Source organism: Hoplias malabaricus, chromosome 10 (assembly GCF_029633855.1).
Source record: "Hoplias malabaricus isolate fHopMal1 chromosome 10, fHopMal1.hap1, whole genome shotgun sequence".
NCBI classification, from domain to species: Eukaryota; Metazoa; Chordata; class Actinopteri; order Characiformes; family Erythrinidae; genus Hoplias; species Hoplias malabaricus.
The window spans coordinates 39,734,847-39,754,413 of NC_089809.1; the positions used below are offsets into that span (position 1 = coordinate 39,734,847).

Genomic DNA, 19,567 nt, shown 5'->3' on the forward strand with positions numbered 1-19,567 from the left:
TTTCCACTTCTTTTCAGTCCAGTGGAGGGTCTTGCATTGTGCATTGAGGGACGGCTTTATCGGTCTGACACACATTGTACAGTTAATTAACACTAGTTACTAGTTTTAACTAGAAAATTTACATAAAATCACATAGTGCACCTGTTTATTTATTTGTTTGTTTATATTTTGTTCCACACAATAGATTAGAATATTGGAGATCAGAAAACAGTGTGTGTAGATGAAGAGAAGAAATAGTAAACAAAGAGAACGGTGCACAGTGTAGTGTTGAACTCGAAACGTTTACCTTTGGTGAGACACACAATGACCTGAGCCCAGTGAGGAGGGAAACCCAGAAGATGGTGATGTTGTGTAAACACATGTGTAAACAAACTGATTTGTATCTTTCATTACTGTAGTGTTCTGTATAGTGTTTTTAAAGTTGTGGTTTATTTAGTGTGACCGTCTTTACATTCAGTGTCTCACTGAGCTGCATGTGAACATGGCTGTGTCCTATTTTGAGGGAAATTACCGTGGGGACCCTCTCAGAGCTCAGACGGCCCACTTCTCCCACCGCAGATCTGTGTTCACCAGTGTTCTGGGTCACGGCTTAGGTTTGTAGCGTTATGGGGAACGTGTGCACGTGTCAGTGACAGAGAGATATAGGATAACAGAGTGTGTGTGTGTGTGTGTGTGTGTTATTGGCTGGACAACTGCTGACATATTGTTGCCAAGTGATTAAAGTGAATTAGCAGATTATCACCCAAAATACATATGGTACAATTCTCTCTCTCTCTCTCTCTCACTTTATTTCAATATCTCTCTCTTTCTCACTCACTCATTTTCTTACTTTCTCTGAATATTTTTTCCTGCCAGTTCTGGGCACTGAACCACTGACCTCAAGCTTGCATCCCTAATGTTAAGGCCACGCCTGCCCCTCAACAGCACTGTCTCCTCCCTCAACAGCACTGTCTCCTCCCTCAACAATGACCATAAAGACATCTAATCTAATCACATTTTATCATGTCATCACAACATTTCCCAGCATTACAGTCGAATATGATACAGTTAAATTATTAGCTGTGTTTAATTGCCACGCATTAGTCCATGGAGCAAGTACACAGAGGATTAATGGCCCAGCAGCAGCTTGAGGAGTGGCCACTGTTTATTCGTGTGAAATGTGCTGGGAAAACTTGCATAGCTATAAATTGCAAACAATCACCAAACAATGAGGACAAAAACGTGTGCTTTTCCCGTACCATCATCAATTTCAAATACCCCCCAACCCTGGTCTTCCCTGCCTTTAAAACAGCATCCGTGTTCACCTGTATTACCTTCACTTTATCCTGCTATACCCTGCACTGAGCGAGACATTCGCCTTTCCCACAGACCCTCCGTTATAACGTAGAAGGAAATGCTTGATTATTTTTGATTCTTGGTCGGTATACGTTTGTGGCAGGTTCTCCCTCGGCTCTGATTTGCACGGCCATGCCCTGGTGGCTGTGATTGGTGGAGAGGAGGAGCAGTTTGAAGACTTTGGGGAGAGTAACTCTGCCTCCGACCTGCTGCTAGCCAATCAGGAGGAGGGGAGGGCGGCTCCTGAGGGGGAGGGAGACCCAGAGCCACACCCACACCCGGGAAGCCCAATGCGTCGTCCACCAATGCTGCTGTCACCCAGGTACATGCACACACACACACACACACACACACAAACACAAATAAGACACATTGAATGTTCAAATGAAAATGTAAGAATGGGAGTTTCAGCCATGAACAACACTCACTAGGAGTCCTAGTAAACTGGTGGCTAAGGGGCGGAATACAGGGGGCCCCAGGGGGTCCAGGACCTCCTTATTATATATTTGGAGCCCCTTGGGGGCGTTTTTAAAAGGCAACAGTGTGTTATAATGTCATGGCATCGGTTAACCTAAAAATGATGGTTCTACAAGTGTTCTAGTAAAGAAAATGGTTCTATATAGAACCCTGAACACTTGAACATTTCTTGATGCAAAGGGTTCTTAAAGAACCCCTTCATGATGCAGAGAACCCTTTACTTAAGTGTTCAGGGTTCTTTATGGAACCATTTTCTGAAATAAAGAACCCTTGTAGAACCATCATTTTTAGGAGAGTACAGGAGGTCCTCGGGTTACGTCAGTCCCGAGTTACGATGTTTCGTGGTTACGACACATCTCCCATTTACTGTATAAAGCCTTGTTTCTAAGTGGTTTTGCGTCGTAAACGTCGTAACGTGAACTTCGTGTGTGGTGTGCGCGGCGCGACGGAAGAATACACGGTTACGGGGCTCGGGACCGAGGAGGATAGGTGTGAGGATAGGATCAGTGCTTACAGTATGTTATTTACGTACAGTGTGTACGTATGTTCCGACTATGTACCAAAAATCGGTTTACGACGCGACGTAGGAACGGATCAACGTCGTAAATCGAGGACCCCCTGTATTGGGTTTGTGACAAAAATAAATGTGCATTTTCAGAAAAAAATAGTGATTAAGATTGTTTTACCCTCAAAACGTCATAAAATTTCACATTTTCACAATTCAATTTTTGTTGAAAAATTACCCATTTTTACCCATTTTTACAAAATTTCATCACGAGTGTGAATACGTTTATAACTCAAATATTATAACTTAGGGTTTACTCACTCTTTATACACTGGTTCCTTACTGTTTTTCCTGATAAAATGAACAGCAGGGTTTAAATATTTAGAATTTTTTACATATTTTTGTCGCAGTACTGTGTGTGTGCACCTCATATTCAACCTGAGTCTAACATCTAAACATCCCTCTGTACGTCTGTCCTGTACTAGTATAAACACAGGACCTGAAATAGCTCTGATTACGTCAGCTCTGTTGTGCCGCTGTTTCTCAGTCTGTTCAGATGTAGAGCACTGAGTGTATATTTACGGCCATGATTCAGGTTTAGAGCAGCCCTGGAGGACACAGTGGGGATCTCTGTTCCTTGTGTATGTCCTGATAAGGAGTTTTTTATTGGATACTCGTGTCCTTTTAATGTGTATGCACTTAAGTCAATGAGTAACAGTGTAAAGTTACATAACGTACTCATGCAGGTGCATTTAAAAATTAACTCTCCAAATTTACTCCGAATAAAATCTGTGTACATCGACTTCCACTGAAATTTAAGAAGGTTTCTCCCTTCTCTTGTAACGTTATTATTTAGTTTTTCTTCATACAGTGATGATATAGTGGCCCTAGGGGTAATGTAATATCATGATATTTTTAGAATATTTTTTCAATAACATTATGATTGACAAAACTTCTGCCCTGTTCAGAACGCCCGCTTTCAGCGCCTGTTCCTTTAAATGATAATGAGCCGCTCGCTGTTCACCCCGCCCCCGAGCGCACAGCAGTGAGGAGCGAGGAGCAGAAGCTCTGGTTTTTAGCCGTTTTTACTCAGTGCTCTTATTTCTCTGCGCTCGTTGTGTCTGTTTTGCTGAGTTTAACCTCGTCTTTGCGCTCTCACATAAACGCGGGTCCAGCGCTGTGATTGGACAGATTCAGACAAGGGGGCGGGGCTACTCTAATGTCTCTGCACTTGACGTCAGAAGTGGAGCAGAATCAGAACGGCTCGCTTTATCCCGTGTTTTCTGACTTTGGCAGCACACAGAAAACTGACTGGGTCTTGTTTAACAGTGCATGGGTTGGTGGTATCCAGATACACACACACACACACACACACACACACACACACACAGGCTGAATTATGTAATGTGTAAAGTGCTGACTTAATTCTTCAGAAATTGAATATAGAACAAGGTGATAGAGGTGAACTCAGGAGGTGTGTGTGTGTGTGTGTGTATCCACTGCAGTGAGTGTGTTACTGCTGCACTGCTGTAGATGAATGATTATCCTCTGATGACCCTGATGTCAAATTATCTGCACTTTGTGTTTGTTTTCCTTCACTCACTCACTGACTCACTGACTCACTCACTCACTGACTCACTCACTCACTCACTGACTCACTCACTCACTGACTCACTCACTCACTCACTGACTCACTCACTCACTCACTGACTCACTCACTCACTGACTCACTCACTCACTGACTCACTCACTCACTCACTCACTCACTGACTCACTCACTGACTCACTCACTCACTGACTCACTCACTCACTGACTCACTGACTCACTCACTCACTCTCACTCACTCACTGACTGACTCACTCACTGACTCACTCGCTCACTCACTCACTCACTCTCGCTCACTCACTCACTGACTCGCTCACTCACTCGCTCACTCACTGGCTCACTCACTGACTCACTCACTGACTCACTCACTCACTGACTGACTGACTCACTGACTCACTCACTCACTCACTCACTGACTTGCTCACTCACTCACTCACTGACTCACTCACTCACTGACTTGCTCACTCACTCACTCACTGACTCACTCACTCACTCACTCACTGACTCACTCACTCACTGACTGACTGACTCACTCACTCACTGACTCACTCACTGACTCACCTGAATGTGTTTCCCTCACTTTGTCCTTTCCTGCTCTTTCTCTCCAACTTCTTTTCCAACTCCTGTCCTACTTCTTCTGCTCTGTTGCTTTCTCCTTTTTCTTTTCTCAATGTATTATATATTCTTTTCTTCTTCTTTTTTCTTTTTCTGCTGTTCTTCTCTTTGTCTTCACCTCTTTTTATCTAATCCTCTTTTGTTTCTTTAATTACTGCGTCCCCCATCTTTTGTTCTTATTGTATTCTTCTCAAATTTCACTTGTTCTTTTACACATTCTTTTTTCTTTCCTTCTCTTTTCAATTGTTCTTTTCATTTTATTCTTTTCAAACTGCTCACTCTCTTCACCTCACGTATTTGTTCTCTTCTCTTCTCTTCTCCTCTCTCCTCTCTTCTCTTCTCTTCTCTTCTCTACTCTTCTCTACTCATCTCTCCTCCTCTCCTCTCTCCTCTCCTCTTCAGCTCTGACCCTTTCTCCACTAGTTTCCAGAGTTTTCTGCAGTCTGAATCTCTGGAGTTCTTCTGCACTCACTGTCACAAACAGATCAGCCGTCTTGAGGATCTGTCCACTCGTCTGCACTTGCTAGAAATGAATAGGTAACACGTTCTCCCAGATGGATGTGTCACCTCTGTGTGTGTCTATGTGTGTGTGTGTGTGTGTCAGATGATCCTGCCCTCTCTGTGTGTGCGTGTGTGTGTGTGCTGTTGTGGGTTTATGTTGTTGCTGTGATGGTGTTTTTGTTTTGATCGAAGTCTGAATTAAAGGAATTCTCCAATGATTTTACTTTAAAGTAAATCCAGTTTACAAAGTTTTTTTGGTTTTTCAAAGGGAAGTGCTTCTAAAGTAAGATGTTACACAGGCTTTAGAGAGGCAGAGGACATACAGATGTCAAAATAACCCTAAACCTAGCTTTATATTTTCTTTATGTGAGAATTTTCACCCTCTGAAACTGGTGAAACTGTGAGTGACTGGGTGAATGTGTGACATGGTGAGTGACTGGGTGAATGTGTGACATGGTGAGTGACTGTGTGAATGTGTGACATGGTGAGTGACTGGGTGAATGTGTGAAACTGTGAGTGACTGGGTGAATGTGTGAAACTGTGAGTGACTGGGTGAATGTGTGAAACAGAGTGACTGGGTGAATGTGTGAAACAGAGTGACTGGGTGAATGTGTGAAACAGAGTGACTGGGTGAATGTGTGAAACTGTGTGTGACTGGGTGAATGTGTGAAACAGTGACTGGGTGAATGTGTGAAACAGTGAGTGACTGGGTGAATGTGTGAAACAGTGACTGGGGGAATGTGTGAAACAGTGACTGGGTGAATGTGTGAAACTGTGACTGGGGGAATGTGTGAAACTGTGAGTGAAACTGTGAGTGACTGGGTGAATGTGTGAAACTGTGAGTGACTGGGTGAATGTGTGAAACAGTGACTGGGGGAATGTGTGAAACTGTGAGTGACTGGGTGAATGTGTGAAACAGTGACTGGGGGAATGTGTGAAACAGTGACTGGGTGAATGTGTGAAACTGTGAGTGACTGGGTGAATGTGTGAAACAGTGACTGGGTGAATGTGTGAAACTGTGAGTGACTGGGTGAATGTGTGAAACAGTGACTGGGTGAATGTGTGAAACTGTGAGTGACTGGGGGAATGTGTGAAACTGTGAGTGACTGGGGGAATGTGTGAAACTGTGAGTGACTGGGGGAATGTGTGAAACTGTGAGTGACTGGGGGAATGTGTGAAACAGTGAGTGACTGGGTGAATGTGTGAAACTGTGAGTGACTGGGTGAATGTGTGAAACAGTGACTGGGGGAATGTGTGAAACAGTGAATGACTGGGTGAACGTGTGAAACTGTAAATTGTCGTATCTTACTGTAGAAGCACAGATTTCAACAATAAACAAAGACCAAAATGTTGGAGAAACCCTTTAAATCCTGGGGTAGATGTGTGTGTATAGGTGAGTATTGTAAGTTCTCCCTCTCAGCTGTGTGTGTGTGTGTGACTCATTGTGGAGTGTGTGTGGGTGTGTATTATTTTACATAAGTACAATGTATTGCATGTTTATTTGAAGAACAGTAGGTTTGATAACGGTTTGTTAAACAGCTGTTTTCCTTTTTATATTGAGCTTGTATTTCTTTAGTTTCTGAGCTGTTTACAACCGTCCTACCACTGTGAGGAAAAGTCACTGATGAGGGGTTTTGATTGGTTGGTGAATCAAACAACATTGATCTGAATCTATTATCTATTATTAGACGTATATATAGAGTTAAGATGCCTTTAGACTCCATCAATATCCAAAGAAAGGTGTTTCTCTGTGTTTGTGGATGAACACAGCCGCTGTCCTTCACACCGTATGTAAATTTCATGACCAATGACCAATAGAAACGTTCCAAAATCACTCTGAATTAAATCATTTACATTGACTTCCATTGAAAGCTATGTATTTTTTTCCCTCCTCCTGAAAAGTTGGAGATATGTAAGTCACTAATAATAAATTAGAACTCAAAACTAAATATAAATAATATAAAGGATAGGATCAAAGACAGTTTAATGGTCTCCAAGGGAACGTTAAAAGAAAGAACAAGGAAGAACAATAAAAGAAAAAGGGGGGTTAGAGAAGTACTTCATACATAAGTTACGACACCCGTGTACGTATTTGGTTTCTGCATTTAAACCCCTCCAGAGCAGTGAACACACACACACACACAACATATAAGAGACACACAATAAGAGTCCTTGGGAAAGACCCCTAACATTAATATTCATATTATTAACCCCGTACGTCGCTCTGGATCAGAGCTTCTCTCTGGAAAAGTGTCCCAGGTTCAAAAGGAAGTGCTTTTTCTTTTTATAACCACACTTCTGGTATCTCTTGTTTACTCCGACTGTATTCCTGTAATCAGCATTCAACAGAAGTCCATTTGGCCCTGAGTGCTTTGCTAAAGAGCTGACCAATCAAAACTGCCCTTTCCCTCCATCTTCTTCCTTCCCTAGTTCACAGGTTAGGGATGGGGGGACGACCCCTTTCCCTTTCCTTCATCAGTTTCTCTTCCTGACGTCTTTTTCCTGTTGTTCCCTTCTCTCTCTCTCTCTCTCTCTCTCAGCTCCAGCAAGAGGTTGTCCAGTAAGAAGGCTGCAATGTGAGCTTCTCCCCTCCTCTGTTTTCTATATAATTGTGTGGGTGTGTGTGTGTTTGCTGATGGTGTGTCTGCTGTACGTCCTGTTTGAGTGTGTGGGTTATAAAACATGGACGTGTCAGTGTCGGCAGCAGGTAGATAGATACCAGTGTGTTTAAGTGTGTGTAAATGGTTGTGAGATTGTGTGTGTGTGTCTCTTCCAGGCATTTACTGCAGTCTGGCGGTCTGGATGGCATGAGTGACTTGAGCCGCGACATCCTGGACCTCGCCGACAGTGACATCACAGACAAGGTAAGAACGTCCCGCAAGGCCAGGTCTGTGGTGGATTTCTGTAGCCCTGGTGTGGAAGGCGATGATGGGGAGATGGGAGGTCGATGACGACCTGGTTCTGGAAGCGGGTTCTTGTTTAGTGGCTGTTCTCTCGTGGTTCAGAGCGAGTCGAGTAGGGACTAAACCGTGGCGTGTAAACCTTGCAGAGCGCTGATCGTCCAGAGAGAGTCGTCACTCTACGCCACGCAACGCAGACGACCAGCACCAACTCTCCATCTGTAAAATCTCCAGCTGCAGCAGAGATCACGTTTGTTTTTATCCGACTCACGACGGCAGCTCGTAAAATTACGCCGTGGTCTTTTGAAGAGGTTCAAACGCTCCTTGGATCGGTGGCCGACGAAAGAATCCAGCGAGAGCTGGACGCTGCAACAAGGAAGGAACAAACTCTACTGATCTGTCTGAACTGATGACGGAGCTGTGTTCAGTCCCAAACAACAACAACACGCCGATACACCATGAGTAAACACCGCTTAACGTTACCACCGCCGCTGTTGTGGTTTCCAAAGCCCACTGTTCCCATTAGAGACAAGGGTTTGAGACGACACCAGATACAGTTCTGGGGGGAGCTGTGGGAGTGGAAAACCAACCAGGGACCGTAGAACTGAGCTGAGCTGAGTAGATGCAATGTATTCTTCACAAACCCCAATGACTAGGTGCATCCTCCCAGTGCTTTTCTTTTCCCGAAACCCCCTGCAGCCCCCGACCTAACCACCGGGGCTGAAATGTCCTGACGAGTGCCAGTGAACGCTGCTTTAAAAGCAGTATGTCATCAGGTCTGTGACGTTTTCAAGGGGAGGGATATCAACACAAACGTGGCTGATCTGGACCCAAATATAAAAGCAGAGGAGCTCCTGTAAAAGAACAAAGTCCCCCCCTGAACTCCATGTAAATATAATCCCATCTGAACAGGGCCATAAACCTTCCCTCTTTACAGCCTTTTATGGGTTTAAAGTCTTAATTGCTGTAAATTTAAAACACAAACAGGTTTTGTGTGTCTGTGTGTGTCTGTGTGTATCTGTGTGTGTCTGTGTGTGTATGTATGTGTCTGTGTGTGTCTGTGTGTGTATGTATGTGTGTGTGTGTGTCTGTGTGTGTGTATGTATGTGTGTGTGTGTGTCTGTGTGTGTGTCTGTGTGTGTGTGTGTCTGTCTGTCTGTCTGTCTGTGTCTGTCTGTATGTATGTGTGTGTCTGTGTCTGTATGTCTGTGTGTGTGTGTATGTATGTGTGTATGTATGTGTGTATGTATGTGTGTATGTATGTGTGTGTGTCTGTGTGTGAGTCTGTGTGTGTGTCTGTGTCTCTGTGTGTGTGTCTGTGTGTGTGTGTCTGTGTGTATGTATGTGTGTGTGTCTGTGTCTGTATGTCTGTGTGTGTGTCTGTCTGTGTGTGTCTGTGTGTGTATGTATGTGTGTGTGTCTGTGTGTATGTATGTGCTAGGATTATATCACATTGTTCATTAAATTTGAATGTGAAGACGTAGTTAGGGTTAGGGTTAAAGGAACACTAGGTAAGATTTTTGCTCTGGGGGCTCCTCCTGGTGAAATCACTGCTGAAATCAATGGAGAGGGAGGGAGGGTGATATCCCATGCTACTCTAATCGTTACATAGTGCAGTTTCTGCAGTGTTAAATCTGGAGTAGCAACAAAAGAGGCCTTGTTACAACTCACTGGAGCATCACAATAATCTGAAGCTGTGATGTTAAGGTAAATAATACGACCTAGAGTTGCTTTAAACTAGTAATACTTGTGGAAAAGCTAATGGTTAATGGTCTCCGCATTAAACAAAATGACTCAGCAATTCACAGATACGTATTCTCCCAGTGTCTGCGTGGGTTTCCTCCCACCAGTGTTTCCGGGTATGGTCCGGACCCACCACTGCCCTGAAAGCAGTTACAGACAATGAATGAATGAATTTCCAAATTTCTCTCCTAAAATGTGACTTAAAACTCTGATGCTCCCTTAAAGTTACGTCCGAACGAGGGATCTCCATAGACGGCCTTTATAAGAGCTCTCAGAACACCATCGTTCGGACCAAACACCAGCTGAGAAAGTGGACTCTGAGAGGGATAAACAGTGTGTGACACCGGTGTGTTTCAGGTGCTGCTGCTGGAGAGGCGGGTGTGTGAGCTGGAGAAGGACTCTGCGGCGAGCGAGGAGCAGCACGCTCGTCTGCGGCAGGAGAACCTGACGCTGGTGCACCGGGCCAACGCCCTGGAGGAGCAGCTGAAAGAGCAGGAGCTCCACAGCGAGGAGAACCTACAGACCCTCGCCCGCAGACACAGAGACACCCTCAGCAAACTGCAGCGAGAGAGGGACCTGGAGATCGAGAACCTGCAGGCCAGGTGAGAGCGGGTTTGTGTTGTTTATGGGGATTTAGGGCCTGAGATCTGTTTCCCGACAGGTTAAATCCAGCAGATACACATTAATTGTGAATTAAAACGTGTCTTCTTTGAAACACCTGTGTTTATTTTCACTTGGTAAATGTATAACCAGAGGCACGCACATTTTTTACAACAGCAGTGTGGTGTGTGATTAATACTAATGCAGTGTTCTGCTGCCACCTGGTGGTGAAGAGTGAGTACAGCGTTCTCTACGGAGTCCTTCCCTGCATTGAGTAAACAGTCCATTTTTCTAATAAAAATACACAAGGGTTTACTTTCAGACGAATGGGAAATATCTGAGTTAAAGGGCAGCACCAGTGAGATTTAATAATAATAATAACATTTAACAAAAATATTATCTGGAAGTTCACACCCACACACACACGCGAGCAGTAAGTCACAGTCCCAGGGAATGATCTGCGTCTGTTTTTCCCCAGTGAAGAACCTCAGTGATCAGGAATCCGTGTGTTTAGTTTTGGGGCCTGAGACAAAAACTTCCTGCCGTTTTATTTTTCCCAAGATGTTTTTCCCGAAACGCACGAGAGTGGAATGTAATATTAACCGTTTAAAATGCGCCTGAGGTGGTGTCAGGACTAAACGTCTGCATTAAGACTCTTCTGTTACATTCTGACGCGTGTTTACAGCTGTCACAGATTTTACGAAGACAGCTGCAGGACGTTTAGATCATTGTGAGGATATTAAACAGAAGTAAAGAAGAAGAATTAATTACAGATCTTTTTAGATGTTAAATTACTGACCCGTTAAGGGGACTTTTTGTGACTGGCTCAGAGTTTCAGCACTGAACCAACAGCCAAATGAAATGAAAACAGCACGTGGTGTCTCTGCCACACAGCTGCAGGGGCTCGGGGTCATGGGTGGGATGCTCCTCGGGTCACTGTCCGTGAGTGGGTGAGTGTGAGGGTGACTTGGCGAGTGTGTGAGTGAGTGAGTGACTTGGCGAGTGTGTGGGTGACTGGGCGAGTGTGTGGGTGAGTGACTGGGTGAGTGTGGGTGACTGGGTGAATGTGAGGGTGACTGGGCGAGTGTGTGGGTGAGTGACTGGGCGAGTGTGTGGGTGAGTGACTGGGTGAATGAGTGAGTGACTGGGTGAGTGAGTGACTGGGTGAGGGTGACTGGGCGAGTGAGTGAGTGACTGGGTGAATGAGTGAGTGACTGGGTGAATGAGTGAGTGACTGGGTGAGTGAGTGAGTGACTGGGTGATGGTGACGGGGCGAGTGAGTGAGTGACGGGGCGAGTGAGTGTGTGATTAGGTGAGTGTGAGAGTGACTGGGTGTGTGTGTGATGCTCATGAATATCTGCCCTCTATAAAAAGTCTAAATATTGTGTGTGTGTGTGTGTTTAGGCTGCATCAGTTAGATGAAGAGAACAGTGAACTGAGGTCATGTGTTCCCTGCCTCAGAGCCAACATCGAAAGACTGGAAGAGGTAAAGAACACAAACACACTCCTTCACACACTTCATCAGTACCTCAGTTCATACAAATAAACACACACCTTTCTATCTCTCTCTTATTCTCTTTCTTCTCTCCCTCTTTCTTATTCTCCTTTTCCTCTCTCTCCTTATTCTCTCTTGTTCTGTCACTCTCTCTCCTTCTCTTATTCTTTCTCATTCGGTCTTCTCTTGTATTCTCTTTATCTCTCTCTCTCTCTCTGTAGGAGAAGAGGAAGCTGCAGGACGAGGTGGAGGATGTGAGTGACCGACTGAATGAAGAAATGGAGTCTCGTAGGAAAATGTCTGATAAACTCAGTCACGAGCGACACAGCAGCAACAAGGAGAAAGAAAACACGCAGGAGGTAAGAGTCAGAGTCAGGGCTCACACTGAACATCTCTGTTATTTTCAGCCTTGAGCTGGAGGATTATTATAAAAATCCTGAATGAGGTCTAAATCCACCGAACACTGTACAACAACACTCTACGATGAAGCACGGCAAAGCTACAGTTCATTTGATCAGTGTTACACCTGGAATTAGACCAGACCACCTCCACCACGCTCTGGTTAACTCCAGTGTACACGATGTGTCCCAGAGCTGCCTTCAGCAGACGCACAGACGAATACATCACTGCTGTAGATTTATTTACAAAGGCAGTAATGTTCTACTCCTTTTCTTTTTCTCTCTCCCTCTCTCATGCCCTCTCTCTCTCTCTCTCTCTCTCTCTCTCTCTCTCACACCTTCTCTCTCTCTCTCTCTCTCTCTCTCTCTCTCTCTCTCTCTCTCTCTCTCTCTCGCTCACACCTGCTCTCTCTCTCCCTGTCCCTCTCCCTCCCTCTCTCTCCCTCTCTCACACCCTGTCTCCCTCTTTCTCTCTCTCCCTCTCCCTCTCTCTCTCTCTCTCTCTCTCACACCCTGTCTCTCTCTCTCTCCCTCTCTCTCACCCTGTCCCCCTCTCTCTCGCTCTCTCTCTCTCTCTCTCTCTCTCTCTCTCTCTCTCTCTCTCCCTCTCTCTCACCCTGTCCCCCTCTCTTTCGCTCTCCTCTCTCTCTCTCTCTCTCTCTCTCACACCCTGTCTCTCTCTCTCTCCCTCTCTCACACCCTGTCTCTCTCTCTCACCCTGTCCCCCTCTCTCTCTCTTTCACTCTCTCTCTCTCTCTCTCTCTCTCTCTCTCTCTCTCACCCTGTCCCCCTCTCTTTCGCTCTCTCTCTCTCGCTCTCTTTTGCTCTCTCTCTCTCTTTCTCTCTCTCACCCTGTCCCCCTCTCTTTCGCTCTCTCTCTCTCTCTCTCTCTCTCTGTAGCTAATTGAGGATTTAAGGAAGCAGTTGGAGCACCTCCAGCTCTTTAAGTTGGAGACGGAGGCTCGTCGTGGGCGGTTACCCGGTGCAGCGCTGCAGGAGTACAACACACACATGAGAGAGAACGAGTTGGAGCAGGAGATACGCAGACTCAAACAGGTAACACACACAAAAGCACTACAAGTAAGAACAGGTGAAGCTGTGCACGGAAAAGGGACCTGTCCTTCTGTGATCCTCTGCCCCAAACCAGTCCAGAAACAGCCAGAGGCATTGGCTTAGGTTTTTGGGCAAGTACAAAAACACCCTTAGTTTCAAGATTCATAGATTTTTATCCATTCATTTATTCATTGTCTGTAAACACTTATCCAAGTCAATGTTGCGGTGGGTCCAGAGCCTACCTGGAATCACTGGGTGCAAGGCGGGAACACACCCTGCAGGGGGCGCCACTCCTTCACAGGGCGACACACACTCACAGAGAGAACACACCACACTCCTCACAGACAGTCACCCGGAGGAAACCCACGCAGACACAGGGAGAACACACCACACTCCTCACAGACAGTCACCCGGAGGAAACCCACGCAGACACAGGGCGAACACACCACACTCCTCACAGACAGTCACCTGGAGGAAACCCACGCAGACACAGGGCGAACACACCACACTCCTCACAGACAGTCACCCGGAGGAAACCCACGCAGACACAGGGCGAACACACCACACTCCTCACAGACAGTCACCCGGAGGAAACCCACGCAGACACAGGGAGAACACACCACACTCCTCACAGACAGACACCCGGAGGAAACCCACGCAGACACAGAGAGAACACACCACACTCCTCACAGACAGTCACCTGGAGGAAACCCATGCAGACACAGGGAGAACACACCACACTCCTCACAGACAGTCACCCGGAGGAAACCCACACAGACACAGAGAGAACACACCACACTCCTCACAGACAGTCACCCGGAGGAAACCCACACAGACACAGAGAGAACACACCACACTCCTCACAGACAGTCACCCGGAGCGGGACTCGAACCAACAACTTAGATAGAAAGCTGTGTGAATAATTTCTACACACTGAACAGCATTTAATTCATAAATTTACAGCAAATAAGCTGGGCACATAATTTGGAGAATCATCCCTCCCTCTCTCTCTCTCTCTCTCTCTCTCTCTCTCTCTTTCAGGATAACCGCTGTCTGAAGGAGCAGAACGATGAGTTGAATGGGCAGATCATTAATCTTAGTATTCAGGGAGCTAAAAGCCTCTTCACCGAGTCTCTGTCTGAGTCCCTGGCCTCCGAAATCAACAACGTCTCTCGTGCAGAGGTGTGTACATTATACTCACACACACACACACACACACACACATAGATATTGTATTCATGACTGATAAAGGTGGATGAACACACATCAGTAATGTGTCGTACTGACTGTGCTGTTTTCCTCTGTGTGTTGGTGTGTAGCTCATGGAGGCCATCCAGAAACAGGAGGAAATTAACTTCCGCCTGCAGGACTACATCGACCGCATCATCGTGGCCATCATGGAGTCCAACCCTTCCATCCTGGAGGTCAAATAAGCTTCGTGACAACAGCCCCCGTGATTGGCTGTGCTGAGAGAGCGCTGGACTGGGTCTGATGACCACGCTGGACCTCACACACACGCAGATTTATCGCTTCTGTTTTTTTTGCACCTTTGAAGAGGCGCTAGGGATCAAGGACTGTTCTATGGAGGAAGGGTTGTGTGTGTGTGTGTGTGTGTGTATGAGAGAGAGAGAGAGAAAGTCATGGCATTTGTATGACTGTTGGTTCCTGTGAATTCCCGACGTTGTGGGACTGAGGCCCAATCCCTCTCTGTGTTCATGAATGGGTTTGAGTGTGTCCTAATTAAATAATTTGTTCAGTTCTCACACACACACACACACACACACACACACACATAAACACACAAATCCATAGTAGTGTCCATAAGGCTTTATAACTCAAGTTCACCATGAGAGCTGGCATAGGTGAATTTTTAGAAACACTACATAAATATTTAGAAACACACTTCTGCTTCTTAATGAAACGTCTGTGTCCTGCTTTGGTCCAAACCCCACAGCAGTGTTCTCCCCCTGTGTAAACAGCCCTGTTCAGAACGCCCGCTTTCAGCACCTGTTCCTTTAAATGATAACGAGCCGCTCGCTGTTCACCCCGACCCCGAGCGCACAGCAGTGAGGAGCAGAAGTTCTCCGGTCTCGTTTTCTCAGTTTTTACTCAGTGCTCTTATTACTCTGCCCTCGTTGTGTCTGTTTTGTTGAGTTTGTTTCTAGGGGTTGAGGATGGACTCCAGATTCACACATTAATGTGAACATGTCCTGAATGAGGGGAAGCACAGTGGCGCAGCAGGTGGTGTCTCAGTCACACAGCTCCAGGGAGGAGTTTGGTGTGTTCTCCCTGTGTCTGTGTGGGTTTCCTCCGGGTGACTGTCTGTGAGGAGTGTGGTGTGTTCTCCCTGTGTCTGCGTGGGTTTCCTCCGGGTGACTGTCTGTGAGGAGTGTGGTGTGTTCTCCCTGTGTCAGTGTGGGTTTCCTCTGGGTGACAGTCTGTGAGGAGTGTGGTGTGTTCTCCCTGTGTCTGCGTGGGTTTCCTCCGGGTGACTGTCTGTGAGGAGTGTGGTGTGTTCTCCCTGTGTCTGCGTGGGTTTCCTCCGGGTGCTCCGGTTTCCTCCTACGGTCCAAAAACACACGTTGGTAGGTGGATTGGCGACTCAAAAGTGTCCGTAGGTGTGAGTGAATGTGTCGCCCTGTGAAGGACTGGCTCCCCCTCCAGGGTGTATTCCCGCCTTGCGCCCAGTGATTCCGGGTAGTCTCTGGACCCACCGCGACCCTGAACCGGATAAGGGTTACAGACAGTGAATGAATGAATATCCCGAATGAGAATTTTGCATAATGTTTCCCCTTCACCACGACAGAACCACAGCTGAAGGAGCTTTGAGCAAGGCGCCGAACCCACAACTGCTTTATTTATGTCAAACTGACAGGACATGTTTATGCAGATGCTATAAAGCCTTATGACCCTACTATACTGTAAAGTATTACTGTAATATCATACTTTCTCACACACACACACACACACACACACAAGCACGTACATATATAGCTGTTGTTTTGCAGTGTCAGGTTTTGGCTCTGAGTTGAATCCTAATATAGCTCCATGAGTTACACCCGTGTGAGGGACACTGTGTGACCTGAGGGTGAGTGAGTGAGTGAGTGAGTGAGTGAGTGAGTGAGTGAGTGTGTGTGTGTGTGTGTGTGTGTGTGTGTGTGTGTGTGTGTGTGTGTGTGTGTGTGTGTGTGTGTGTGTAGTCATTACAACTAGAGCACTGTTGTTGTTGTCTGACTTTAAAATTCAGGTTTTAGTTGTACATTTCTGTTTTATTTTGTCTTGTTTATTTATTACGATGAAGCAGAAGCGTGGCCTTCAACAGATGACCTCCCATGGATCACCCACTCTACATCCTCCTGAAAACAGCTGCCCCTGTACACAACAGGAGAGCCGCTGGCTGTGTGCTAATACGGGAGGCGGTGATGCATTGTGGGAAGTGTAGTTCTGTGTCCACGCGTACCTTTCTGCTGAGTTAGAGAAGCTGGATGCGACCGGACTGCCCTCCGCAGCCTGGATTTGAGCCGCTGGTTGTGCGCTGATTTGGGAGGTGGTGATGCATCATGGGACGTGTAGTTCTGTGTCCATTTTATTTTTCTGCAGGACGTGACCCGACTGCCTCCTGACATTTTCTGTACAGAAAGAAATCTCATTCGTTTAGTTGGAGTGAAAAATCATGGAAAACAGGCTGCAGATCTGGAGATGGAAGAAAAGAACTGCAGTTTTTGAAGGAACTCTCGCGTGCTCGGACTCCTTATGAAAAATGGCCGTTTGTGCTGAAACTCTGCTGAAAGGAGAAGAGCCATTAGCTGTCTTTAATTATTAATAGATGAGGAGATGCGCAGAGACTTTATTTTGAAGGTCCTGAGCGGTTGGAGAGAGACTCTCCCTCTCTTGGAAAATGGACTCAGCTGACTACTAAGAGCACACACAATCACACACACACACACACTCTTGCACATATACTGACTCTCACACTCTCTGAATGTAAATAATGATCTGTAAACCACTTTTCCCTTCTGTCGCTCACACTATTTCTCAGTAGATATTTTTATAAATGCAGGGAAAAAAAAGATCTAGTTTGATTCCGTCTTCCACCCTCTCACGTGTTCCTCTCCGCCGCATCACGTGCATGTGTAAATATGTGTACATCTCTAGCAGAGCTGGAGCAGCCGTGGGGATTCGGGCTTGAGCGGATGAAGCGGCTGAGAGGGCTGATCTAGGATCGGATCAGGATCAGGTTCCCTTTGTATCAGAGTGAATGTAATTAGTAGAACAGGCCAAGCTGATCCTAGGTCAGTGGTTCCCAACCCGTAGACTGATTTGCTGGTTGCAGTGATTTGCACTGACCTTGTAAGTGCTGTATTAGCTTTTATTTTGCTTTTAAGTGTCTTTTCAAACTCTCAGAACACAGCCACAAACAAAATAAACGGACCCAAGTGTAGCATCATTGGGGTCCGGTGTCAAAACTGAATGCTTAATTCTGCACTTTACGATAGCTAGCCATGAACCGACAGAAAACAACCATCCTTCATAGAGAGATTTTATTTAAAAAATGTTATTTTATTTCTCACGAGTAATTCCTGAGGGGGGCGATAAAGTGCTGTTGTTTTAAGGCTACGTGTAGTATGTTCAGCGCACTATACATGGGCATAGTAGCGTGATCTCACCTAACATACGGTCGGTTTCTGTTTATTAAACAGGTTTATCGGAGAGGGACGGGATCAGTGAACAAGACCAAAATAAACACAGCCTACCACGATACCAATGTTCGTGAGCAACTTTACCGAAGAAAAGCCCAATATTACGTAAAATACGTAGAGCTGGCAACCCTCACGATGGCAGTGGAGGCAGTGGAGCAAACCATTGTGAGTCTGATTAGGAGGGGGGTGGTGCGATCTTTCAAAACCTAGAAACAAACAAGGTTTTCATGGTGTGTTACTGTTTATTATTTAAAAGATAGTTATGTTTACACTGATTATTGGGGGTGGGGGGCAACGCCCAGGATGTTTTTCTCAAGAACAGGAGGAACGCGTCCCTCCCACCACCCCTCTGAAGCTCCTCATCCTTCCATTCAAACTTCCAATAATTACCTACTCATTACTCTTTTTTATTATTGACCATCCCCAGGTCCCTGTGCCCTGTATCTTTTATAATCAGTGAATTCAGCTCTTTTAAGGTGCCCCTGCCGACAGCTTCAAGAAAGCACTGTCAATACAACGGGACACTCCACACTTAAAGCTCGATGCTCAATGCCAAGGTTGAGTCAGGTCCCCCAGGACTGCGCTGTGGAGGAATGGAGCATTGCAGCTGTCCTCTCAAGTGATGGAGCTCCATCTGATACTTTTTAAAAAGAGTTTTAATTGTAATTCAAACAACAAATAGCACCTGGTCTCAGTAATGATTTTGTGGCTGAATGCAAGCAAATTCTCACAGTATTAATGACTATATTAACATACAAACACATCACTAAATGATCAGTTGCCTAGATGTTGGGAGCCTCTGCTCTAGGGTAATGTGAGCAGCCTGATGATGATGATGATGATGATGTTCGAGGTGCTGTGGGTCTCACCACACTTGATTTTATCCCTTGCTTTCCTCTCATTCCTCTTTGGAAACCTGCTCGGCTTTCCTTAACTCAGCAGAACCCCCCCCCCCCCCCCCTCCCCCTCCGTGACGGAGTGAAATGGTTCAGTCCAGTGCTTCAGGGTTAGGGGTATAGTCCATTCCGAGCTTTTAGAGGGGGTTTCTTTTTTTTTCCACTTTAAAGAACAGTGCTAATAATCAGTGCTCTTACTTTCTGTCCTTTCTCTCGCTCTCTCTCTCTCTCTCTCTCTCCGTCATTAACTCTGCTGAAAGCATCAGTAACACTGATCACACACTGCAATCGTTAACCTTTCTAACAGTAAATGCTGACATAAAGCTCTTTAGCGTGTGTGTGTGTGTGTGTGTGTGTGTGTGTGTGTGTGTGTGTGTGTGTGAGAACTCTCGCTCACACTTCCAGATGTCCAAAGAAAACATTTCACTGCTGAGCAGGAGCTCCACTCGTCACTTAGGACAACGTGAAGAATACTAATTTTAAAATGAGTACAAAACATTTAAAGGAGTCTCGTTGTAATGAAGATTGAACTTTATTGTAAAGTGAACTTTATTCTGATGATGAAGGAAAATGTATAAATTAAGAGATCAGTATTGTCTTCTGCTGTAAGTTTTTGTTCTTCTTCTGTTCTGGTTCTTTTTGAAGATGCCCCATGAGATGTATCTCTTACTGTACGGGGGTCCTATAGATTTTCAATTGTACAAAGGTAAGATGAAATAGACACGAATCAATAAAATGAACAT

General features: G+C 45.7%; 1 protein-coding gene across 4 annotated transcripts in view; it reads left to right on the top strand.

Annotated features, from left to right (window-relative positions):
• rab11fip3 (RAB11 family interacting protein 3 (class II)) overlaps positions 1–19,567 on the top strand; it is a 70,958-nt gene extending 51,391 nt beyond the window's left edge. For 2 of the 4 annotated variants that reach the window (XM_066682332.1, XM_066682333.1), the window contains 10 exons: positions 1,439–1,657; positions 4,941–5,075; positions 7,580–7,615; positions 7,816–7,903; positions 10,040–10,284; positions 11,687–11,768; positions 11,999–12,136; positions 13,076–13,231; positions 14,270–14,410; positions 14,548–19,567. In XM_066682332.1, coding sequence (XP_066538429.1) covers positions 1,439–1,657; positions 4,941–5,075; positions 7,580–7,615; positions 7,816–7,903; positions 10,040–10,284; positions 11,687–11,768; positions 11,999–12,136; positions 13,076–13,231; positions 14,270–14,410; positions 14,548–14,661 — 1,354 coding nt within the window. In that variant the 3' untranslated portion in view covers positions 14,662–19,567. The remainder of the gene's footprint in view (positions 1–1,438; positions 1,658–4,940; positions 5,076–7,579; positions 7,616–7,815; positions 7,904–10,039; positions 10,285–11,686; positions 11,769–11,998; positions 12,137–13,075; positions 13,232–14,269; positions 14,411–14,547) is intronic. The other 2 variants (XM_066682334.1, XM_066682335.1) reach the window with 2 other exon arrangements.